General features: G+C 36.0%; 1 protein-coding gene across 7 annotated transcripts in view; it reads left to right on the top strand.

The window, feature by feature from the left end:
- Positions 1-26,461, top strand: part of LOC150098829 (PHD finger protein 14) — a 570,499-nt gene that overhangs the window by 237,926 nt on the left and 306,112 nt on the right. For 6 of the 7 annotated variants that reach the window (XR_016549471.1, XM_090404762.1, XM_090404763.1 and 3 more), the window contains exon 13: positions 11,928-11,969. The exons of the other annotated variant lie outside the window; for it this stretch is intronic. Coding sequence is in view for 5 of the 6 variants with exons in the window: in XM_090404762.1 (XP_090260888.1) it covers positions 11,928-11,969 (42 nt within the window). In the remaining variant the exon portion in view is untranslated. The remainder of the gene's footprint in view (positions 1-11,927; positions 11,970-26,461) is intronic. 7 annotated transcript variants of the gene reach the window in all.

The raw sequence follows: 26,461 nt of genomic DNA, 5'->3' as shown, positions 1-26,461 counted from the left end.
AAGAAGCCTGAATGGCAAAGAAATGGAGCTAGCTGAGGAATTAGATAAGTACCAGATCGACATAATAGGGGTGACTGAAACAAAAAAGACAAAAACTGGTGAGATCTTTCTTAGCAATAAAAACAAAATGTTATATTCAGGCAATGACAATCAAGGAAAAGAAGGAGTAGCCATAGTATTCAACACAAAATACGAGGCTAATCTTCTTGAATGGCAGTCAGTCTCAAGTAGAGTAATGTGGGCAAATATGAGAATGGGGAACTGGACAATGAGACTTATTTGTGCCTATGGTCCCACAGAAGGTTCTACTAAGGTAGAAGTGGAGGAATTTTTTGAGGCTTTAGAAAAAGCAACTGACGCCATGAAAAAGGAAAAGTTGGTCCTTGTCGAGGATCTAAATAGCAGAGTAGGAAATGATTGTCAGACATACAAAAATATTTTGGGAAAATTTGGAGAAAAGAGCAAAGCTAATAATAATGGCAAATATCTGTTGGATTTCTGCTCAGGACATGGACTGGTTATTACTAACACCATGTTCCAACATAAAAATGTGCACAAATTCACATGGAGAGAAGAGGCAAGGAATAAGAAAAGTCTCATTGACTATGTTATTGTTGATAGTGATGTTTTCTCCCTGGTGCAGGACACCAGAGTGTACAGAGGATTTGAAATTGGAAGTGATTTGAAATTGGAAGGGAATATAACAGATCTGTATTTAAGTTTTGTCGATTTGGAAAAGGCATATGACAAGGTGCCAAGAGAGAAGCTATTCAATATGCTGCAGTTATATGGTGTCATTGGGGCATTATATCAAGCAATACTTAGTCTTTATTTGAGTTGTAAGTCAGCAGTTAGAATTGAAGGAAGTACAGGAAGATGGTTCAATGTTAAATCTGGTGAGATACATTATCCCCTCTGTTATTCATTATCTATATGGATCACATTATGAAGGAAAGTGGTATTAAACCTGATATCAAATTTGGAGCAGATGTTAATGTCAGCTGTTTGCTTAATGCGGATGATGTTATACTTCTAAATAAATCCGCTACAAGTCTGCAAGATTCTCTGACTAAGTTGAATAGCTGTTGTAATAGATATAGTGTGAAGGTCAGCAATAAAAAGACAAAGACGATGAAAATCGGCAGAATCATTGAAAATGTCAACTGTGTTGTGAATGGAGAACCTGTGGAACAAGTGAAACATTTCAGCTACTTAGGCACGATTTTTACTGAAGATGGTAAATTAAATATAGAAATAGACAACAGAATCAGCAAAGCTGGTATGCTAGGAAGTCAATTGAATAAATTCATATGGAATAAGAGAGAAATTTGTCGGAACACTAAATTAGCTGTATACAAGACGGTGTTCAAACCAGTTTTAACTTATGGTTCTGAGAGCTGGGTCAGAAGTAAAACACTTGACCAAAGACTAGAGACCGCAGATATGAGAGTCCTGAGAAAGATTATAGGCTTGAACAGATGACATCGATGGCAATATCATATTAAAAACGAGGATATTAGGAAAGAACTTGACATTGTCAACATCCAGGAATGCGTTAGCAGAGCTAATCTCAGGTGGTATGGTCACTTAAACAGAATGGGTGAAGAAAGATTAGCAAAACAAGTGTTCTCTGCCAGGTTTATCAGCAAAACGACCCAGAGGAAGACCATGATATAGGTGGATTGATACGGTACAAAGTGCCTTAGACAATAGAAGTATAAGATCTGATAAGGTTGGAGTCTTGACAAGTAACAGACTGATTTGGAGGAAAATTGTAGATAGGAAGTTAGTAATCATGTAATTTTTTTCATGTAGTACTTACATATCCTGTACACCCCTTTAGGGTATATGTCAGGAATTTGATGATGATCACCTGTGCACTCTTTTATCCTAGATCAGTCTGAATACAATAATATGAATAGGGACACAATCAATATGACTTTTTTTATTTGGTATGAACTCCATCTATGTGAATAAATGCACATTTTTATGTTGAAACGTGTTATTAGTATTGAGTCTGTGTTGAGCAGAAATCTAATATGTGCTTTTTATTCTTTACTGTGTTCTTTTCTCCAAATTTTCCCAAAATATTTCTGTATGTGAGAGAGATTTGTTTCCTTCTCTTTAACAATAAATAATTAGATTTTCAACAAGAACCAGCATTTTTTTTATATCTGCCTTTTCTCTCTCAAAAAAAAAAAAAAAAAAAAAAAAAAACCTACTTATTAGAACTTTCAATTGTGTCATAAAATGCTCTTATATTACTCTAATTGAAATTGACCTCCATTCAAGAATTTATCTTCGTTTTTACTCTTGCGTACTGTGGTGTTCTTATCTCTAATCCATACTGTGTGAATTGTCTTATTATATTGAAGCAGCTCACTTGTTTTTTTTCTCAGTCTCAGTAACACCAATTATTTCAACTTTCAAACACAGTATTCTCTAATTTCTCTGCTACTCCACTTTGTATTGCAATTCAGATGAATTGCATCTGAATGCTTCAATAAAATTTCACAGCACAGTGTGGCATTCACTTCTGAATTCTGCCAGTTGTACTCCCTGGGAATCCCAAAAGACTGTAAGCATAAGCTTTCCACCACCTTTACAGTTGTACACTCCTTGAGCACACTCACCAACTGCTGAAAATAGCTACAAAACATGCACATCTATTACATGTATTGTTATCATCAAGACTGTGATGCTACCTAGTGATACTTACAGAAATCCATTAATTTCTAATTCCTTTGTTCTGCTTTTGTTTGTAACTTACTTATACTGACTTTTCCTCTTGTATATTGTTTAATCTTCTTTGCTGATGCTCCTTATGTTGACTGTGCCTCTCTTCAGTTCTTATGAGGTTGTTTTCAGTAGTCTGGTTAAGCTGTTTATCCTGGTTCCCAAACTACAGCAGCAGCAGAGTTTTGTAGAACTGGGTGATGCCTCAACCTGCATAATATCTGATTATGTTGCACCTTTTTTTTTTATTTCTCCCTGCTGTCACAAATTTGTCTTTTCAATCTGTTATACCCTGATATCACATTCTACAGTTCTAAATTCATCCTAAATTAATACTGTAATTCTATATTTGGTATTAATCCTAAGGCACGTCTGGCTAGTTAGCTCAAGTATGTAAACCTTATTTCTGTTAAAGCATAAAATGTTACTTATTCTTTCAAAAGTAGCATAACTTAATCATGTGCTATTCTTGTAATGTATGTTTATCTAGCTCTTAATACACACACACACACACACACGGGCGTATGAGGTAAAGTCAGTAAGTTACCAATGGTTATAAAAAATAAAACAAGTGAAATTTACAAACCTTGGAAAAACATTTATTTCTCAACACAATCCCCTTCAACATTTATACACTTGTCTTATTGCTTTATCACTTCTTCAAAACCAGTAGCATAAAATTCTTTCTGTACACCCTGGAAATCCAAAAGACTTAGCATAAGCTTTCCAGCCAGCATGTTTACAGTTGTACTATCCTTGAAAATAGTCATCATTGACTTGAAAACATCTACAAAACATGCACATCTACTACATGTACTGTCATCATCATCCTGAACTATGCTACTACCTAGTGATGCTTGCTTAAAACCATTTCCAATTCATTTGTGTTGCTTTTGTTTGTAGCTTACTGACTTTTTCTCATATATATTCCAATGTTATTCAGTCTTGGTCCATTGTTATCCATTGCTGTTCCTCCATAAGAGAGTTGGTTACGTTTAACAAAAAAAAAAAACTATACATCAACTGAATTTAAATGAAAAACTAAAAGAGATGAATATTTATCAATGAACATTACCACAAATACAATTGCGAACTGCTAACTTCGATTAATCTGTCAGGAACTGTTGTCTTTGAATACTCCATTTGATTATTTGAAGATTTCCATCTCTCTTTTCACCACACACACAATCTCTCTCTCAAGTCCCACTGCTCCTGAATAGGTAGTTCAGTTCAACAAATTAGATATTATAATTAGTTAAGAAGATTGAATCATAATAGTAACCAGCCCACCTAAGTATTGTTACATACCACACCAAAAGTGAAGAGGAAGTTGACCTCCACATTACTTTAAGCAACAATAAGCATTTTAAACTTTCATGTAGAAATTCACAGGTTCATTAGTTAATGAATGTTAGTAATTCCCAGAGTTCTTGACTGGTTGCAAATTGCAGACAGCAGTCAGAAGAAGAGAGCAGAAATGGAAGGCAATCTCATACCAAAATTCACCAAGAGTTCAATATTAGAAAAAGTGTGATACTGGCTAGAACAGAATTCCTAAACTTATATATGATACCTTCTGGGGACAAAGCACACAGACATTCCAGACACACTGTCGATCCAGCATGACACTACAGTTATGGAGCTTTCCATTCTTTCTATTTTCAACCCTGTTACTTCCTCACAGTGATCAATGGAAGGTTGCCTGCACTGTTGGTAGTTGACTTACCTAGCTTATAGGTCTCCACTTTGTCACTGCAACACTACATATAAATGTGATTTACTCTGCACAGTATATCGATGCAGCAGACCTTTGAATGGTACATACTACACCTACAAGGAATTATGTTTCTAGTTATTCTGAATTCCAATTTGAGTTCATCATCATATTATTATTATTAAGAGAGACCTGCCAGCCTGGTTGGCTGAGTGGTTAGAATGTCCACTCTCCAGCCAAGAGGCCGTGGGCTCGAATCCCACCATGGGCATGGTTGTTTGTGATTATCCTACAAACTTTGTGTGAAAAGGGAATCTGCTACGAACCACTTATTCTAGCAGAAGACATCATTGCCAAAACCTTGTGAGGTACAGCAGTGACCATACGTCGTCTGCGGACGTCAAATGTGAAAAAAAAAATAATAATAAGAGCGTCTGGGACTCATTGAGGGAAGTCACATACTGCTTGCACACACAACATCCAATGGCAATCCGTTCCAATCATGCACCATCCTATATTATGTTATAGCTTTCCATTTCATTTTCCTTTTCTGAGTTAAACTCAGTGGCCTGTCATGGTCAAATAACTTGGCTCTTCATGGATAATCAAGTTCCATGATAGGGTAGTTAATCATTTCTGCACAATCTTTGTAAATTGCATGTATTTTTAGGCCAGTTTGTATTGCAGGCCAAGTTTCTATGAACAAAACCTTCCTACCTCTAAGAGACTAGCTAACTCACCTTCAATTGAAAAGCCCTTATAAAAGTTCTTCGTGTCTTAGATCGAGACTCAGACCCAGTTCTTTCCAACTAATAGACATCATCATTATCAGCTGAGCAACAGAAACATCTTATAATTAGTTTTTTTTTTAAAATCACACAGTTTACAATACAAACATATTTAATATGATAACTAAATCTTAGTCTTATTGCTCTATAATGACTTGATCAGAAAATGAGTGTTAAAGACAAAATGAAAGAGATGTTTCATTGGGGGGAGTGATGTCTAAATGTGCCAACAGCAGAATATGGGATGTTAGTAATTTCTTAATGGCATGAAGATTACAGTTTGGCTGTAGATTTTGAAAATTTGCTTTGAGAGTCTTCATATGTGTGTGGATTGCAATGACATTACTGTGGTCTCAGTTTGTGAGAAATTGTTTTTGGTTTTATGTGGATTACACTATTAGAAAGCAATTTTTTCTAGTAAGGTTAAGTAGTTTTTCATTTAGTTCTTACTCTATGATAGGATAAAAATTATGTATTGTTTTTTATGGGTTTTCTCCAGAAAGAGAAGTCTATTTCAGTTTTTAGAGACACAGGTGTTTAGGGAACAGTGGCTTATTATTATTTTCTTTTCTGATTGCAAACCTGATTCTAGGATGCTAGCTATTTTGGTGAATTAAGAATGTATTTAACACGTGAGCCAGAAGATTACATAAAAAATAATAACAAATAAATAAACATGCACCTAAAAGAAAGAGATGTTGTTGGAAGTTTATTTTGCACTTGGTTAAACTATAATAAATTTAGTTTAATCTTTTATCCAAGTATAAGCAGCTTGTGCCTGAAAATATCTTCAGGACTGAGGTAAGGTGGTCTTGGCAACTCGGAGCAAAGGTGGACCAAGCTAGGTAGTGGCCCTTCCCTCAATGCATAGCAGTATACATATCCGCAAGGAGATGTGCTTTGCATTATGGGAGATACTGAGACAAGGAGTGATGAGAGCTTGGTCCACCTTTGCTTTGAGTTGCCAAGAGATGTACCACCTTACCTCAGTTCTGAAGATATTTTCAGGCTCAAACTTTGTTTGCTTACACTTGGATAAAGGATTAAATTAAATTTATTATAGTCTAACCAAGTGCAAAATAGACTTCCAACATCTTTCTCTAAATCCAGAGTAATTTAATAATAAGGTGGTACACAGGTTGGCAACTCGTATAGGTAAATATGACCTCTCCACTGCTTCTGCCTTAGTATCACCACTCTGGTCTGCCTCCCACTGACGAGATCGAAACCGGCCTGGTAGTGGCCCATCCCTTAATTGCATAGCAGTATGCATATCCGCAAGGAGATGTGCTTTGCATTATGGGAGATACTGAGACAAGGAGTGATGAGAGCTTGGTCCACCTTTGCTCTGAGTTGCCAAGAGATGTACCACCTTACCTCAGTCCTGAAGCTATAGGATAAAGGATTAAACTAAATTTATTATAAACAGATGTTGTAGCCACATTCAGTATGAAATTTTGTTTATTAATGTACTTCTTAATGATACTCAAAAATAAAATTGTTAATATAAAAATTGAATATTTGAATTAGTAACTTTATCTGGCAGTTTTACATGGCATAAACTATGTTTTAGATGGAAATGGTAGATGAATTTCATCACCTTGCTTAATATGAAGACTTGAAGCAGTTTGAGCAAGTTCCATGTTTGATCTCTAGAGCAAAGTATCTGCATTGTCTAATCATTAGCTCACCCCATGGTGGTAATGTATGGTAGGTGTACAACCTTTTGTAAGTGGATTCACATAATTAAAAGAAAAAAAAGTGTGTGTATAGACAATGCTGATGACTCTCATCCCCCCCCCCCTCAGCCTCTTGCGTAGGCATAAAACAGTTAATACTAGTTAACTGTTTTATGGAAGATTTCTAAGGGAATTCACTGAATGCCGAACACTGAAACCCATCTTATTGTTGAGTTTGTCATACTATTATTATAAGATTGCTGCTAAATGCAGCATTAATAATCTTTATAACCATTAGGAAACTAGCATCTACTATTGCTTCTCTGAGTCCAGCCATATTCTCTCTCTCCATACTCTTTCTGCCCAAGCATCTACAAGATCCTATACAGTTGCAAGCTATCTTATAATCATTAAAAATGAGTTTTTTCAAATAAAAAAAAAAAATCTAAAGTATACAGCAAATCAGAGACATTGGTAGACCTGTCCTTGAGAATCTCTCGTAGATAAAATGAAACAAAAGTACTTTGCTGCACAAGAATAAATTCAAGAGCCAACAAGTACTCATTAAACCAGCTGCAGCACTGATGAATGACTTCTGCACAAACATTTATACTTATATATATATATATACCATTTGTCATGAAGATGATTATAACTTTTCTCCATAAGCAAGAATAGTACCAACGTTATCCCTCCCACTAGACTCTGTCCATTCCTTTTCATTTCTTACAAATGTCTGTGTAAGTCAAAGAATATATTTGTGCTTATTTCTGTTATCTGAAATGCATTCAGAATTTTTATTTCTGATCTTGAATTCAGATTATATTACATTAATTGGTTGAGCTGTTTTGGGCTTATGCTACAAATATCAAATTACTTTAAATCAAGACCACTCTAACTAACTTCTAGAGTCGATCTAAATAATATTTCTTATGCTTTTTTTATGTAAAATTTTATATATGTCACCATGTGTTTTTATCAGTATTGAAGTTTTTGGAACTTTAAAATCATTGAATAAACATTTTTTGGTATGTCTGTAATTATTACTTATATATGCATTCTTACTTTTTTTTAAAAGATTATATAACATCAATATATCCAGGTAACAAATAATTCTAGGTATGCAGATTTTGGTTTGTATAAGAGTATTATAGGAATAATCATTTGAGGCAAAACACTTATTTTAAAAACTCATTAGAAATATTATTGACAAAGCAGATGGGGAGGTTGTGCTATCTTATTCAGAAACTTGACTTGCAAATTAGAACCTTAAATGTTAGATGAAAAACAATGATCTCAAGCTGCTCTTATGTCATCTTTTTTTTTTTACACAGATTGTAGAATTCTAATTTAAGAACACCACATTGCAAAGAATTTTGTTAGCTTGTAAACTGCTGATATGTTAATTATCTCTTTAAAAATAAATTTGTTATATTGCAACAAAAGTGACCACAGTGGGAATTATTTTATCAGTATCATCAGATAAAGCTAATTCAAATAATTTGCCATATTATAAAATATTTTGTCTTACCAAACAGGGAATGAAAAACAAGAAAAATCTTGCAAACTAGGTAACAAGAGTAATGATTATGTAGTTAATGATTTCTCCACTAAGGATTAGCTGCCACCAGCTTTAAAAAAACTTCAGTACTTAAAAGGCTATTATAAATTAAAAATAAAATTGTTTATAAGATATTTCATTGATAATAAATTCCCCATCCAATGGAATATTTAAAATTCTTTATTATCAGAAACATTCTGATTTTTGATATAAATTTTTGCATGTTCTATTATTATATAGCAGTTTTCCCTTTTGCAGTTTGCACTTATTAAATCTGTATTATAAACAAATATGTTCAGTAAATCAAGAGTGTTTTTTTTTTTTTTTGTTGTTGTTGTTTACTGCATAATCACATATTGTATTAATTGGAGAAAAGGTATACTTTCAGTCTCTTCTTCAAAACAAGTAAATTACTTTTCCCCCCATATCTACAAACTTAACAGAAAAGAATTACTTGTGTTTGATTATTCACTTTGAAATATTAAATTTCATATTTGGACTCCAGAGAGCTTTTAGTATAAAAACTCACTTCAAAAGTTCATTGATAAAGGGAGAAGTTATACAACAGCTCACCATATGACACTACATTTCAAAAAACATATTTATAGCACTCACCTCAGGCTTCAGCATATTATGAAATTTACATGCGCGTTATTACTACCGTCCCCCCCCCAAAAGCAACAGAATGTGAAGTCATTCCATGGCTAAATTTACTTCACAGAAGTATTATGAATTATCAGTGGTAAGTAAGCAATTTTTATCTTTAAATCTTATTAATATAATTCATGAAATAGCTAATTAAAGAATTGTTTCCTACAAAATTATATCCTTACCATTCAGATGCCTACAGTTATTATTTTAGCTGAAATTATTCAGCTTGAATAATAATTATAGTTCTGTGAAATCTAGTTTAAATGCTGGTGTACTTAACAAAGTGTAAAATAAAAACTTTTTTTCACTTATACATTTATTTGTTGTGAAAAATAAAATAATTAAAGCAGCCCTGTGGTTTTTATAAAGAACAAATTAAAGATTTCCAGTAAATTTCTTAATTGCCTAAATTCCTTTATTCATATAAAATAATTTAACAGTATTCATTTTATAAATAAGAACATTCTCTATTTTAAGGTGATAGGTGAATCTTAAAACTTTATTAACGATGACAAGAAATTATATTCTTGGTTTAATCCTTTATCCAAGTGTAATCAAACAAAGCTTGCATGTGAAGCTTACAAGTAGCCAAGTTGTACATGCAACTTGGCTATTTGTATATAGAGGCTAATGTCTACACATCAATTGCCTTAGTATCCCATAATGCAAAGCACCCCCCCCCCCCTTTCGAACATGTATAATGCTATGTGTTATGGGAAGTGGCCATTAAAGATGAGAATATATTTTTTTTGGTATCTTTAATTTATAGTTACAACCAAGTGAAAAAACTTTCAGTATCTATCTCTAATCCAGAGTAACTTAATAAGGTGATAAACCTTTATATATGGGAAGTGTATGACTTCTGCATTACTTTAACCTTGGTGTCTCTTCTGGGTCTGATTATATTTAATAATGTTTCTCTTGCTTGCTTCCCGGAGAGTAAAGCAGTTCAGGTTGGTGCGGGGTTTTTGCCTGTCACTAAGTTTCTTTTTGTTTTTTTTGGGGGGGGGGGGTGATTCAGGTCAGGAGTAATGAGTTTAGTAGTGATCCTTTAGAGTCACTTAGTGAGATTTAGAGTGATCTTATAGTCCACTCAGAATTTTTGGAGATGTTTCCCTGCACTTTAAGAGTACCTCAATAAAGGTCGAAACCAATCTGGGTAGCGGCTCTTCCCATAATGCAATGTACACCCCCATTTTTGGGCTTGTATAATGCCATGCATTATGGGAATGACCACTTTCCATAATGTATAGCAGTATGGGAAGTGGTCCTTATAGCATTATATACCGTATTTTTCGATAGATAACGCACACATTATCTATACAGAAAAAGTCTAAATTCGTTAAAAATAACATGCACGGTATACATTTGAAAGGTATGAGAGGTAAATCAAATGTAATAACAAAACTAAGATAGAAATATTACTTAATATTTATTGAACACTATACTATTCAAATCCAAAAAATTCTTCATCAGACTCAATATTGAAAGAATCAATTGCATTAAAAATTTCGTTTGGTATTTCTTCAGCTTCATAATCAATGACAGCCAATTTGGAATACTTACAATTGTTTTAACTTCTGCTGTCGTCTGTGCCCTATACGAATCCAACACTAACAAAGATTTTGGGTTGAAAAATGCCATTTTTCTCTTCTGCCACACATTCTCCAACCAAAATTTCATAACCTCGGAATTTATCCAACCTTTATCATTAGCAGTAATAATAATATCTTAGGAATCACAATCTTTTAGAACAGTCTTTCTTTGAAAATTGTTTCTCTTCAACAATTTTCTTATAACTTCAACTAGTTACAAGAGAACGATGCAGAGTTATTTGTTACAGTGCTCCCCAATAATGTGAAAATTGTAAAATTTTGAATTAAAAAATCGACCATTGCTACTAGCATCGCATGCTTTTAAAGAATTCTTCCATCCTCTGTCTGTACTTCCTAACTCTACCACTATTTGGTGCATGCGCATTATCTATACAGCAAAAGGAGTGATGAAAATGTTGGGGGTGCGTGTTATCTATCGATAGGCCTAGAAGGATGTGTGCTTTGCATTATGGGATACTAAGGCAATTAATGTGAAGCCATTAGCCTCTTTATACTCCACCTGCAAACTTTGTTTGCTTACACTTGGATAAAGGTTTAAACCATGGATATAATTTCTTAGCATCTCTAATTTATAGTATAAACAAATGAAGAAACTTTCAATATCCATCTCTTAAGACTATGTTTAAAATAAAAAGTTTGCCTATGGAACCTATTATGATACTTCCTTTATATATGCAGCATTTTTTTTTTTTAAATAAGTTAATAATAGCAGTGTAAAATTTTCATCATATATGAAAAGTTTTCTCAGCATAATTCCACACATAGTTTATTGGATGGCATCATGAATGAAATGATTGTTATATTCTGAAAACAATATGCCATTTTGTGTGTGTGTGTGTGTGTGTGTGAGAGAGAGAGAGAGAGAGAAATAAACAAAGTATGCAAATAACATGTAGACAGCCTTATTATTTATTCAATTAGCTCAAATTTCAGATATTAGATAAAATGTTTCCATCTTGTTTTTTCCCTTTAATTTAATGTCCCACAAATTCAGCACTTGCTAGCATTTATAATTGCTGTTAATGTTATTATCTTCATTTAATGGGGGCAAGTTTCAGTTTTCTGAATCATGTTAGGGCTTCCTTTCAGTTATTCTATCTAGGTAGTGCTAATATAAGTTTTGTCAAATTGTTCTAATAAGATTTGTACAATTATACTTAGTTTACTTCTTCCTTCCCTAAGGAAACCATGGCTCAGACATTGGACCATTTGGACTTCTTTCAAGTAAGAATTTTTACAGTTTTGATGTAGCTCACTAACATCAAATTAGAGCACCAAGTCAAATCTTGGTGATTGATGTTTGATTTTGTACAGACTGGAAGATCAAATTTTACTTAATTTTAGACCTCCCTGTAGTGGGAAACATAACTGCATCATGATCAAAGGCAGTCAGGTCATTTGTACACCATCATTAACATGTGCTGTACCATTGCTGGTTATTAATCATATCCATTAAACATTGCACTGTAATAAATATAGGTCATATTTAAAGAATATTAATTTTGACCTACTTAGGTTAATGAACCAAACTTCTAGTCATTTTTTTTTTATATAATTGAGCAAACAAAATCACATGATCACTATAGTCATGTATAATAAAAAAAAAGTTATTATTGCATCTGTTATATACTCACTTAGAAATTAAAGAATGGTAGACAACTATATATGGCTTTTACTGTAGCTCTCAAACTATTGTTGCATGTCATACTATTCCTTTATTCTCCTTAACCATTCTTCTAAGCAGGCGACGAACATAAATAAACATCTCTGTTATTTCATATAGTATCACAGCATATTGTATAGTTCCTCAACTTTGATTGAGTTTTTCTTTTGCCTTAAAGCAGAAATGGCAACCATATTTTTCCATTATTTATAAATACTAGAAAAATAATCAAGTTAAATTTATGTCAAAGGATATTGCTGATATTAACCACATTGAAATAATTAAACTACATAAATTAAAAAAAATCAGTGTTTATTAATTCTTCACTCTACTGGATTCACATACTTTTTAATGTGCTTCTTCAGGAGAAATCAGTGGTATAGGAATAAACAGATAATTAGTTCAAACAATTATATGCTCATGTTAATGTCATACATATACAGTCTTATGGTGAGGAAAAGCATGATGTCCATCATATCCTAGGTTCATATGATTGTGATGTATTTTAAAAGAACACCCAGATTTGATGTAATGAGTCCTTTATTTTTATTGCACTGGGTGTGTGTTTGTGGGGGGGGGGGTTTACATAGCATTTCAGACACCTTGAATTTGTGAATGCAACTGTAGGCAGTGTATACCTCATTTTTGATAACCTTCAGCAAGTGAAGGTCATCTAGTTATAAAAAGGTTATATGCACTCAACTGTGTGTGTGTGTGTGTGTGTGTGTGTGTGTGTGTGTGAGTGTGAGTGAGAGAGAGAGTCAGTGAGTGATTATTTAATACAGTTGAGGATAACAATTTCCCAAGCTTTGGAATAGAAAGGCAGCCATTACAACTTAAGTTTGGCCAACAGAGTAACACTTTGACTAAACATTCAGATTTAAAAGTATAGTTATGCAAAAATTTTGTATTATCCCATTAGATCCCATGACTAATGCTCTCAATACATGTTGACCCTTGACCCAAACCTGTTTTATGAGGCTTGAAAAGCTGGATATGACACTGGTGTTCTGAAATATGTTTTTTACTGATCTTCCTATTTGACCAAAATAAGACAAATTGCAAGAACAGGGAACCTAGTAAACACCAGGTAGTAGCAATGGTGACTATTTGTTTTTTGGAGAAGGTATGAGATTCAGTTTCTTCAAAATCTTTGCTGCATATTCAGAGTGCTTTTAATATACATAATAAAAGTTCTGTGGATTTCTTAGTATTCCCTTGGAGGATGTTGAGAGAAACTATCAATTTTATATTTTATTTATGTGCCGTCTCCTATCTAGGAGGTTGACTACCATGATGTGACTCAAGGTTAACTACAGGCATAACGACATGTGGTGAGGACCCTATCTCTTCCAGGTATTGTCGTAAGTGTTCATGACTGTAATCCGTGTGTGTTCACAGGGCCGGTTTGCTTGTTCTGAGGGATGAAAAACCCAAGGTTCCAGGTGAAAAAACCCTCTATCTCCATATGAGACCGGCTAATTCACCTTTACTCGAAAGGTGAACCTTTATCTGGTCAAGGTTCTTCACGTCATGGATGGAAATCGAACCCAAGTTTTTTCAACCAAAGGGCTTTGTCTATACTGACTGAGCTACGGAGGAACAAAGCTAAATAAGATAGCAGTAAAATGGATGTATGAAGTGTGAAATCTTGAAGAAGGAGGCAAAGTAAGATGGATGTTGGTAATAATCAGTTGCATAAAGAGTACAAAGAGGAAGCTAGGAAGGTGATTCAGTCAGTAAAGACAGCAAAAATGCAGTATGAGAACAAATTAGCGAGTCAAGCTAGGAAAAGTCCTGGTGAGTTCTTTTGATATGTGTCAATAATAAGAAAAAATGACTGTGGAAGAACGATGCTAGTTGGTGACACTGACAGATTGGTAGCCAGTTCAGAGGATATAGTTGAAGTATTTAATGAGCTGTTTATCAATGTTTGTCCTAATGGGGATGACATCATGCAAATCTAAAGTGCAGAAGGTATGGTGGAGCAGGGACTGATGGTGAATGAACAGGATGTATATGAGGAATTAGGGAAGCTTGATGTTAATGAGGCAGTAGGACATAACAGTGTATTGCCACATGTCTTGAAGGAATGTTCTAGAGAATTAATTGCACATTTGGCACGCCTGTTTAACATCAGTTTTTGCAACAAGGCGAGTCCCAGAGAAATGGAAGGTGGGGAAAAATTGTTCTGCTTCACAAGGGTGAGAGGATGGGGGGGGGGGGGAATGACCGTAATTACAAATTATAGCAAATCTGTGTGCCTGGGATTTTTGTTAAGGTGTTAGAGAAGTTGATGAGGACTAGGATTAAGAAGTGGTTTGATAATAGCAATATTCTTTATGATGGCCAGCATGGGTTTGTTTGGGAGAGGTCATGTTTTAGCAATCTGCTTACATATTACAAGAAGGTGACCAGTTCACTTGTTAAAGGAGATGCATGTATACTGATGTACTTGGATTTTTCAAAGGCCTTTGAAAAATGCCACATAACAAGCTGGTAGCTAAATCGAAACAGATGGGATTAGATAACAGACTAGTGAGTTGAATAGTTGATTGGCTATCAGATAGGTATCACCAGGTTATGTATGTGTGTGTGGGGGGGGGGGGGGGATATCCCAAAAGAGAAAGGTTACTTGTGGAGTGCCACAAGGATCTGGTTTGGGATCATTGTTGTTTAACTTGTAATGACATTGGGACTGCTTAATCTGGAGATGTGTAGCTGTTTGCCAATTATGCAAAGTTGGGAAGAATGAAGAGAATTAGAGCAGATGTTGTAGAGCACATATGGGCAGGCCGAATCCGGCCCTAATCTATTTCAGCGAAGTTTGTCTGATTCACGGTGGGAGAAAACATGGTGTGTTCTACTAACTCACATTAAGTTGACGTCATATGACTTGCACAAAACACACTATGTTTTCTCCAACCAAGGTCTCTTTCTCACTTTGACTAGTGACGTTTGTGAACGTGTTACAACATGTCAGTTTGGTACTTGCATTGGTGTTGTGCTTTGTTCAGTGCCTGCATTGATGTTATGTTGTGTTCTGTTCAGTGCCTGTGGTGTAGAAGACAGTTTTGTTTGACAGTTCTGAATATCGCTTATAAATTTGGGACAATGTCAGGGGTTATTGCAAAAAAAAGAAAAGTAGATGCAGAGAATCGTCAATTTCAAGACAACTGGATGGAGGATTATTATTTTATTCTGAATAAAGGTTTGCCTGTACGTTTGCTGTGCAACAAATCTGTATCCGTCAACAAAGAATACAACTTTAAGAGACACTTTACTTCGAGACATGCGGATCACCCAAAAATTGATGGACAACTACAAAAAGATGAAATACAGAAGTTGAAGAAGAAGTTGGATACCCAGCAGCAAATGTTCAACAAGCAAAGAACACAGCACCACAGCATTGTCAAAGCCAGCTTTGTGGTAAGAGAAAAAATCGCTAAGCATTCTAAGTCATTTGGTGAAGGAGAATTTATCAAAGAACGTCTTCTGGATGTTGCAAGTATAATATGTCCTGAAAAGAAAAAAGACTTAGAGAATATTCATTTGTAGAGATGTACTGTTGCCCAACGGATAGAAATTATGGCTGATGATATCAAAAAAAGTTTAAAAGAGAAGATTGCTAGATTGGAAGCATTTTCAATTGCTTTGGATGACAGCTCCGATACAGCACAACTAGCAATATTTATTTGACGAATTGATGCGGATTTCAACATCACAGAAGAATTATTGGTGCTTCGGCCGTTAAAAGGAACAACTACCGGTGAAGATATATTTGAAACAGTCAACACAGTCTTCGAGAGATTTGTGCTTAAATGGAGTTCACTATCTGGCATATGCACTGATGGAGCCCCCTGCAATGGTTGGTGCACAGAAGGGGTTTATTGGAATAGTTCATGAAAGAGCAATAGAACTGCAGATCCATCCGGAAAATTTAATAAATTTTCACTGCATTATCCACCAACAAAATCTGTGTGCAAAATCGATTAAATTCACAAATGTTATGGAAGTTGTAGTAGCCAGTATTGACTTTATTAAGTCACATTTTCGGATTATGAAGATGTGTCTTATTATTGTGAAGTTGAGTAAAGGTAAAATGTTAAAACGTTATGATCTGAGACAAGACATTGCAGATTTTATGGACATAAAAGGAAACACAATTAACCAAGTAAAAGATGATGAGTGGGTGTGTGATTTAGCATTCCTTGTAGATGTCACCAGATACCTAAACGAACTAAATCTTAAATTGCAAAAACAAGGACAATTGGTTGATGAACTGCATGGACATCAAAGCTTTTTGTAATAAACTAAGATTGTTGGAAAGTCAGATAAGAGCTAAAAATTGTTATCATTTTCCTACTCTAGCAACTCATAAAAATATCCCTTATAATTGTTATGGAGATGAACTGAAGGCACTAATAGAGCAATTTGATACAAGGTTTGCCGACTTCAAAAACAAAGACTCCACATTCGCTATATTTGCTCATCCGATGGCTGATGTAAATAATGTACCAGAAAACTTACAGATGAAACTTATTGAGCTTCAGGCGGATTTAGTGCTAAAATCACAATTTAACAGCATTGCTTTGACGGATTTTTATAAATGTTATTTGGTGGAAGAAAAATACACAAATTTCGCGCCTTTTCAAGAAAAAACATTTGTCTTTTCGGCAGCACATATATGTGTGAACATTTTTTTTCCGTGGATGAAATATAATAAATCAAAAATTCGGACAAGAATAACGGACAAAAACCTCGAAAATTCTATGCGATTATCCTTAAGTAATATTAATGTCAATATTGATCATCTTGTAGTTGAAGTACAAGGTCAATCTTCACATTAAATTGTTATGTTGTTCGTTGTATTATAAAATTTATGTAGAGCTTTATACCAAAGCATTATATTATAAATAAATGAAATATGAAGTAGCAATTTGTTTTAATTCATTTAATATTAATTTATTTTATTTAATAATTTGGTCTGGCCCTTGACTCAGAGATAGAATGATAATTTGGCCCCCGAACTAGGAAAGGTTGCCCATGCCTGCTATATAATATAGGTAGAAATATCAATCAACATCCAAAACAACCTCAAAAAGTGGTATTATATAAAAGATACAGATCTCCTCAAGTGTGGTGAAATTATATTTTGCTATATTATATTGATAGTCTCGTAGTTGAAGTACAAGGCCAATCTTCACATTAAATTGTTATGTCATTCATTATATTATAAAATATATGTAGAGCTTTATACGAAAGCATTAGATTATAAATAAATGAAATATGAAGTAGCAACTTGTTTTAATTCATTTAATATTAATTTATTTTATATTAATATTAATATAAAATAAATACTGGAAAGTGTACAAGATTGGTGGAAACATATTTCAAAAGTAATCCTGAGCTGTGCAATGTACGCTTTGCGGAGTGCGGTCGAAGTGTGGTTAGATGATAATAAAGGATTGAATGTGTGTAGAAAATGTAGGGAGAATGAGGAATTGAAGTGTATTTCGGATCGTGAGTGTGATATTTTTGTCAACCTTCAGAATGAAGGAAATAGGGATATGACAAGAAATGGCAAGGTTGTACATGAAAATTGTGAGAGTGTGAATGATAGTATAAATGGTTTCTCAGAGAATAAAAAAGATGAGGTAGATGCATTGAGTGAGATCGCGTTGTTGAATAGTGCGATAGAAAGAGCAAAACAGCAGCTAGAGTGCATGAACAAAAGTAGACTGAATGAACCAACCAATAATAAAAGATACGTATGACAGGAAAAATAGACGTATGAATGTGAACATGAACAAAATGAAGGATAGAGTGCTGTATGGAGACTCGTTAGTACGAGGTGTGTTAGTAGAGGATTTGACAAAATCGTACCAACCTGGTGCGACCATAAAGGACGTAACTGAGTCTATTAGAGAGCAAAAGGAAAGGGTGAAAGAAATGATTGTTGTGGCAGGTACGAATGATTTGAAAGGAGATAAAATGGAAATGATAGAAGACCTGAAAGAATTGTTTGAGGTAGCAAAAGAAAAGAGTGAGAGAGTTAGAATGATTAGTCTTTTGCCACGGTATGACAGTGAAATGTTTAAAAGGAGGGCCATAATTGCGAATGACTTTATGCGTGGGTTATGTATGACGAGTGGTGTGGAATTTGTGGATGTGTGGAGTGAGTTTGATGGGCGAAAGGATCTATATAAGATGGATGGCTTGCATTTGAATGGTTACGGTGTAAGAAGACTTGAGAAAGTGTTGCTGAATGTAGGGGATGTGCAAATTCAGGAAAACTAGATTTGTTAAGGGGGGGGGGAGAGTAGATATACAGTCCTTATGGAGGCAGTTGAATGTAAGAATGAATATAATATGCCAGAGCAAATAAGGACAACAAATCTGAGTGGGATAGTTAATATAAGGCATCAAGGTAGGGTTGGGGCTAATGGGGATCTTAAATTCATGTACACTAATACTAGGAGTATTAGGAACAAGAAGGAAGAGTTTTTGGCCATTGTTGGCACTTTCAGACCACAGGTTATAGGTATTAGTGAAACATGGCTGACTGTAGATGATATAACTAGTGGGATTGAATGTGATGGGTATAGTGTGTTCAGGAATGATAGAGAGAATAAAATGGGGGGAGGAGTATTGTTGATGATAGCTGATGAGCTCCAGCCAAGGAGAATAGAAGTTGAATTGCAGGATAAAGAAAAGAGCACATTTGAGGCCATTTGGTGTGAGATTGTGGCTAGCAGAACTAAATATACAATTGGGTGCTGCTATAGACCAGGTGATGGAAAAGATGGTGGTGACAGTATGCACAAGCAAATAGAAGAAATGGGTGGAAGGAGGGTGATTATTATGGGCGATTTCAACTATGGTTGCATTGATTGGAGTGAGGAGAGGACACACGGAAAGAAGGAACTGGATTTTATGCGGTTATTAAGGGATAACTATCTGTGACAGCATGTAATAGAAAATACTAGGGGTCAGAGAGTGCTTGATCTAGTAATTACATCTGAGGATTTGGCTGTAACAAATATGACCACATTGCCACCAATCGGTGAGAGTGATCATAGGGTCTTAACTTGGGAGGTGGCTAAAGGTGTAGAATTTTCAATTAAGACAGGGTACATGTGGAATTATTGGGCTGGAAAGTATGACAAGCTTAGGAGTTTGATTGGTTCAGTGCCATGGCATGTACAACTGCAAGGACTAGAAGTTGATAGTGCATGGGAGGTAGTTAAGAAGTGTTTGCATGAAGCAATGGCTGACTGTATACCTAGAGTCCGAATAATAAATCAAGTAGGGCTTAAATGGATGAATAACACCATTAAGCTTGAGCTGCAAAAAAAAGAAACAACTATGGAGGGAATTTAAGGAGAAGGGTGACCGGCAGGCACATGAACGGTATAAAGCGCAGGCCAGAAGGGTGACGAGTGTGGTAAGAAAAGCAAAAAAGGATTACGAAAGAACATTGGCCATGCAGGCTAAAGAGAATCCTAAACAGTTTTTTAGATATGTAGCAAGTAAAAGGAAAAATGTACATGGCGGATTGATTTTAAAGAATGCCGATGGTAGGGAGGTAACTGAATCAGTTGAGATAGTTGAGTTACTGAGTGAGCACTTTGCAAGAGTATATCATCCAGGTGGTGACATTGCAGAAACGAATAAACCGATTATACGGGAATTGTGGTTAATGAAGTGGAGGTGAGTAGTCTATTGCATAACCTCAATGTCAATACATCTGTGGGATTGGATGGTATACCAGCTCGTGTTGTACGAGAAGCAGCTGGAGAATTGTCAGTACCCTTGACCATTTTGTTTAATTTGAGTCTCGGGTCTGGATTAGTCCCGAGCGGGTGGAAGGAGGGGAGGGTGATTCCACTGCATAAAGGTGGTTCCAAGACTGCTGTTGTAAATTGCCGACCAATTAGCATATCAGGAATCATTGTCAAGGTCTTGGAGAAATTAGTCAAGAAAAGAATACAGGATTGGATAGATGAAAATGGGATGTTGTATGGGGGACAACATGGTTTTGTGAAGGGTAGATCATGCCTCAGTGACTTGCTCACGTTTTATAACACAGTGACGGCTGAACTGGATGGGGGTAATGGGTTTACAGTGATACTACTGGACCTTGCCAAGGCGTTTGATAGGATACCACATGGAACCCTAATCAGTAAACTGGAGCAGATGGGTATACATATAGGGTTGGTGAGATGGATAGGAGGGTGGTTGAAGGAGAGATATCAAAGAGTGGTTTATTCAGGAGTGGAGTCTAAAAGATGTCTTTTGACTAGTGGAGTGCCACAGGACTCTATTCTTGGACCACTGCTTTTCAATTTGTACATCAATGATATTGGAAAGGATCTGAGAGGAAGTGTTCACTTGTTTGCTGATGATGCAAAGTTGGGTAGAGCAATTGTGAGTGCACAGGATGTCAAAATTTTACAGGATGATTTGGATAGTTTGGAGGACTGGGCTAGGAAAAATGGATGTCAATTTAATGTGGCAAAGTGTAAGGTTATGCACTTTGGGGTGAAAAGAATAGCAGCAGTATATCGCATTGGTGGAACCATACTCCAGGAGATTGATGAGGCCAGGGATTTGGGAGTGTTGGTGGATAGGGAGTTGAAGTTTAGGGGGCACATTGCAAAAGTAACTAAAACAGCTCACCAAATCACTTGGCTTCTGAAAAATACTTTAACATGCAGAGACGAACAAGTTGTTGTTCCTCTGTATCGAGCCTTGATAAGACACCATCTGGACTTCTGTGCCCAGTTATGGGCACCAGGGTTTCTTCGTGATGGGGAGGAAGTGGAGAGGGTCCAGAGACGAGTGACCAAGATGATAGCAGGTCTGTGGAATGAACCTTATGAGAATAGGTTGAAGATTTGTGAGTTGCAGAAATTGAACGATTGGCAAAGGAGGGGTGATATGATTGAGACATTCAAATTACTGAAGGGTTTTTATAAGATTGATCCAGAAGATATTTTTGAAAATATGACTGGTGGTGGGAGGACTAGGGGCCATGCATGGAAGCTGGGCAAGAGCGTGGTTGACAAGGGTGTTAGTGCTAGGTTCTTTACTTGGAGAGTGGTAAATGAGTGGAATAAGCTTCCAGAGTCTGTTGTGGGTGCTACGACCGTGAATGAGTTCAAGGCAAGGTATGATAGATACTGTGTGAATGTTGAATAGTTGTTCTTGACATGATGTTAGGGCCTCCCTCGATGAGTCTGTCGACTCCTTGGAGTTTCCCGGAACAATAATAATAATAATAATAATAATCTGGAAAGATTAGAGAGCAGAGGGAGGGTTGGTGATGGAATAATAATGTACAAGTGGCAGTGACAGCTAAGAGGAAGGCAAAGCAGAAGTGGAATGAGTCAAGAGTGGAAGAGGACAGAGAAGTGTACAGAGAGAGAAAGCAAGAAGCCGAGAGAGTTGTGGCACAGGCGAAGGCCATGGCATATCAAGATGTGTATGATCAATTAGAAACAAAGGAAGGAGAGAGAAAAATTTACCAACTAGCGAAATGTAGAAATAAAGCAGCAAAGGACATCTTACCTGTGAGGCAGATCAAAGACGCTGAAGGAAGAGTATTATGGAGGGATGTGGCATAATAAACGAGTGGCAGGATGTGTGGAAGGCTACTGGCAAATCTCAGACAGAGTTTAGTGGTAAAGATGAAAGCAAAACCAAGAAATATTCTACTTATCCAGATATATTTACCTACTTGTGATTATGAAGATGAGAAGGTAGACAGAGTTTATGGTGATATAGAACAGGGCTTGAAATGTAAAGAAACAAAAGATATATTTATAATAATAGGCGATATGAATGCAAAAATTGGAAGAGGAAGGGAGGAAGATATTGTTGGGATATTTGGATTGGGAGCGAGAAATTAAAGAGGAGATATGTTGTTGGATTTCTGTAGAAAGCATGATTTAGCAATTATGAACACTTGGTTTAAGAAACATCCAAGAAGATTGTACACATGGAAAGCCCCAGGGGAGGATATAAATAGTAGAAGAAATCAGATTGATTATATTTTGATAAACAAAAGATATAGAAACATTATAAAAGATGTGACAACATATCCAGTAGCAGACTGTGATACAGATCACATATTGTTGTCAACTAAGATAAGGATTAATCTAAAAAAGGTAACTACAGGGAAACGGAACAAATAATGGAACATGGAGCGACTGAAGATACCAAGTACGGCGAATGAATTCTCGAAGAAAGTAGAGGAAGAAATGAACGAGAGAAATTTACAAGAAAATGATGATGCAAGTGAAAAATGGAAGATTCTGAAGCATAATTACTGCTACAGAATTGCATTTAGTCAAAAAAGAAGAGGAAAGAGAGAAAAGTAAGAAACCACGGATGACGGAAAATATTTTGACGAAAATAACACAAAGAAGAAAATTGGTTAATAGTAAAACAGAGGAGAAAAAAAAAAGCAGTATAAAGACTTGAGTAGGGAGATACAAAGAGAGATAAGAAGGAAAAAGGAAGAGTGGTTAAATGAAATAAGTAAAGATACAACAGCAAAGGCAGAAAGAAAGGACATAAAAGGTGTTTATAAAAACATTAATATGATGACAGGAAGGAGAAAGATGCTAAGTACTGGAGCAATCTAGAATGAAAGAGGTGAAATTCTGATAGAAAAAGAGAAGATATTACAGAGATGGGAAGAATATGTAAGTAAACTTTATGAAGACAGGGAAAGAGGAGAAAATCAAAGGAAAGAACATAGTGGGCAGAGACTGTGCATCATGAGGGAGGAATTGAATCTAGCAATTCAAAAGATGAAAGAAGGAAAATCGCCTGGAATAGATGGCATACAGATAGAACTTATAAGGAATATAGGTGAAAAAGGTATGGAAGTGTTATGGCAAATTATTAATGGAATTTATGAAGGACAAGAATTACCAGAGGAGTTTAGAAGATCAATTTTTATCCCCATTCCAAAAAAGACGGGAGTTTTAGACTGTAACAATTTTAGAACGATAAGTCTTATAACTCACACAGCAAAAATTCTGGTGCAAATAATTTTAGAGAGAATTAGGAATAAAATAGAAAAAGAAATGAATGAGGAACAGTTTGGATTCAGAAACAACAGAGGAACTAGAGAGGCTATAACTTGTCTAAAAATTACTGGGGAGAAAACACAACCATGGTGGAAAGTTGTTTTTGGGATTTCTAGATTTTGAAAAGGCATTTGATACAGTGAAACATGAAAAGCTTTTTGACATTCTGGAAAATACTGATATTGACTCTTATGACTTGAAATTTTAAAGAGATTATATTGGTCACAAATAGCGTCAGTATGTGTAAATGGAGAGGAAACAGGAGAATTCCCGGTGGAGAGAGGAGTCAGACAAGGATGCGAGTTATCACCGTTATTGTTTAACTTTTATAGTGAACAAATGTTTAGAGAGGCACTTGAGGATGTAGAAGAAGGAATAAAAATAAACGGAAGAATCATTAATAACTTAAGATGCGGATGATGTAGTGGTGTGGCAGAAAGTGAAAATGGGTTACAACAAATTATTCAAAGAATTGAAAAAACTCTTGTAATGAGTATGGACTAAGAATTAACACAAAAAGACCTAGATAATGATAAAGGGTAGAAAAATAGGAGATAATGTAAAAATAAGATGTGGAGGAAAGATTTCAATATTTAGGTAGCTGGATCTCAGAGAAAGGAACTTCAGAGTTGGACATTAGAAATAGAATAGGCAAAGCTAAATTGGCATTTATGGAAATTAAGAGAATTTTAATAAACAAGAACACTAAAATAGGCATTAGAATTGGAATAGTTAAAGCAACAATTTGGAGTATTGCAAGTTATGGAAATGAGTCATGGACACTCAGAAAGAGAGAATATGGAAAGAATTAATGCATTGGAAATGTGGTGTTATAGAAAGATGGAAAAGATTAGCTATACAGAAGGAATATCAAATCAAGAAGTTTTAAGACGAGTTGGGATGGAAAGAACACTGCTAAAGAATATTATGCAAAGAAAGACCAGATTTAGGAGCCTGTGTAGCTCAGTGGATGTGGCGTTTGCACACTAAAGCGCTTGGCCGCACGAAGGAAGACTTGGTTTCGAGTCTAGTCAGCGACTAGAGGAAATTTTTCTAAGCCTTTTTTTCGACCGGTTCCTGAGTTAGTCGATCTCTGGCACGGGCAAGCGGGTTTTTCCTCTCGGAAACTCGGGTTTTTCATCCCATAAACTCAAGAAAATCGACCGTACAACCCACATTATTTCAGACATTAAATATATTGTGTTAGGGTTAGAGACTACGAGATGGTGGCACATTTGAGCTCTCTCTCTTCACTGTACCACTTAATTAGTGATAGCCTTGGGCCATCTATCTCTGATTGGTACCAGTGGAGATTGAACTGCCCACTCAGTCTCCAAAAGTTAGATAGGGCTAAATGGCCTTGCCTACTCCCCATATATGGGAATAAAAAGGCGTTAGCTGATTTTTTTTTTAGACCAGATTTGCAAGACATCTGAGAGGCTCTTCGGGACACCTGACAAGAACTATATTACAAGGGAAAGTTGAGGGGAAGAGAAGACGTGGAAGACCAACTAGAGAGTGGTTTAATGACATCGTGGAATGGACTGGTTTAAGAATGATGGAAGCAACAGACAGAGAGAAATGGTGAAGAGCTGCTCATCTGCTGCAACCCTCTTGCTAGAGTATGCTAGTGGACGACGACGATGTGGACATAAAAAACAGATGGATAATATACTTTGAGGGACTTTTGAATGAAGAAAATGCAAGGACTCACAGAGAAGATGGGCAGCCTTCTGAGGGGATGGTGCAGAACATCAGTAGAGTGGAAGTGACGGAGGCCATGAAGAGGATGAGGAATGGAAAATCGGTGGGTCCTGACAGGATTTCAGTGGAGGCATGGAAGGCACTGGGGGAAGAGGGAATTGACCTGCTGTGGGACCTGCTCATTAAAGTTTGCCAACAGGAAAATATACCCGAGGAATGGAGGGAAAGTACTCTTGTCCCCATCTACAATTGTAAAGGGGATGCACAAGACTGTAAAAATTACAGAGGAATAAAGTTGATGTCCTACACAATGAAAATCCTAGAAAAGGTTCTTGATGGAAGATTGAGGAAGGAGGTGGAGATTGCAAAGGAACAATTTGGCTTCATGCCTGGCAGATCAACAACAGATGCTATCTTTGGGTTACAGCAGATGATGGAAAAGTTTCGAAAGAAACAACGGGAGCTACATCTGGTGTTTATTGATCTGGAGAAAGCATACGATAGAGTGCAAGGCAAGAAGTCTGGAGGTGGCTGAGGGAGAAGAAGGTTCCAGAGAAATATGTCAGGTTGGTGCGGGAGATGTACAGAAATGTGAAAACAAGTGTTCGAACCTGTCTGGGACAAACAGAAGGTTTTCAAGTAACAGTCGGCTTGCATCAAGAGTCAGCTTAATGTTTCTGTTTAACATCACAATGTTAAACAGAAACATTAAGTCTGTTTCTGTTTAACATCATGATGGAGGAGGTGAGAGAAGATGCGCCTTGGACAATGTTGTATGCAGATGACGTCTTGCTGTGTGCAGATTCAAGAGAAGAAGCGGGAACTAAGCTGGAAAAATGGAGAAAATTACTGGAAGAGAGGGGTATGAGACTGAGCACAAGTAAGACAGAGTATATGTGTTGCACAGTGGATGGTGGCCAGGAGACAGATCTGGAGCTGGAAGGAAATGTCATCAGGAAGGTGAGGGACTTTAGATACTTAGGTTCAACAGTGGAAGAAGATAGAGGAGCTGAGAAGGAAGTGGGATGCAGGATACAAGCGGGTTGGAGGAACTGGAGGGAGATGGCTGGAGTGTTATGCAATAAGAGGGTGCCGATCAATCTGAAAGGCAAAATGTATAGGACAGTAGTGAGGCGAGCTATGATGTATGCTATGGAAACTGTGACCCTGAGGAAAAATAACACCAGCAGGATGAAGGTAACAGAGATGAGAATGCTTAGGTAGATGTGCGGTGTGACCAGAAAGGA

This window comes from Typopeltis vanoorti, chromosome 15 (assembly GCF_054136105.1).
Source record: "Typopeltis vanoorti isolate ZY-2024b chromosome 15, IOZ_Tvanoo_1.0, whole genome shotgun sequence".
In the NCBI taxonomy this organism is placed as follows: domain Eukaryota; kingdom Metazoa; phylum Arthropoda; class Arachnida; order Uropygi; family Thelyphonidae; genus Typopeltis; species Typopeltis vanoorti.
Note: the sequence above shows the minus strand (reverse complement) of the source record. Positions and strands in the feature narration are given on the sequence as shown.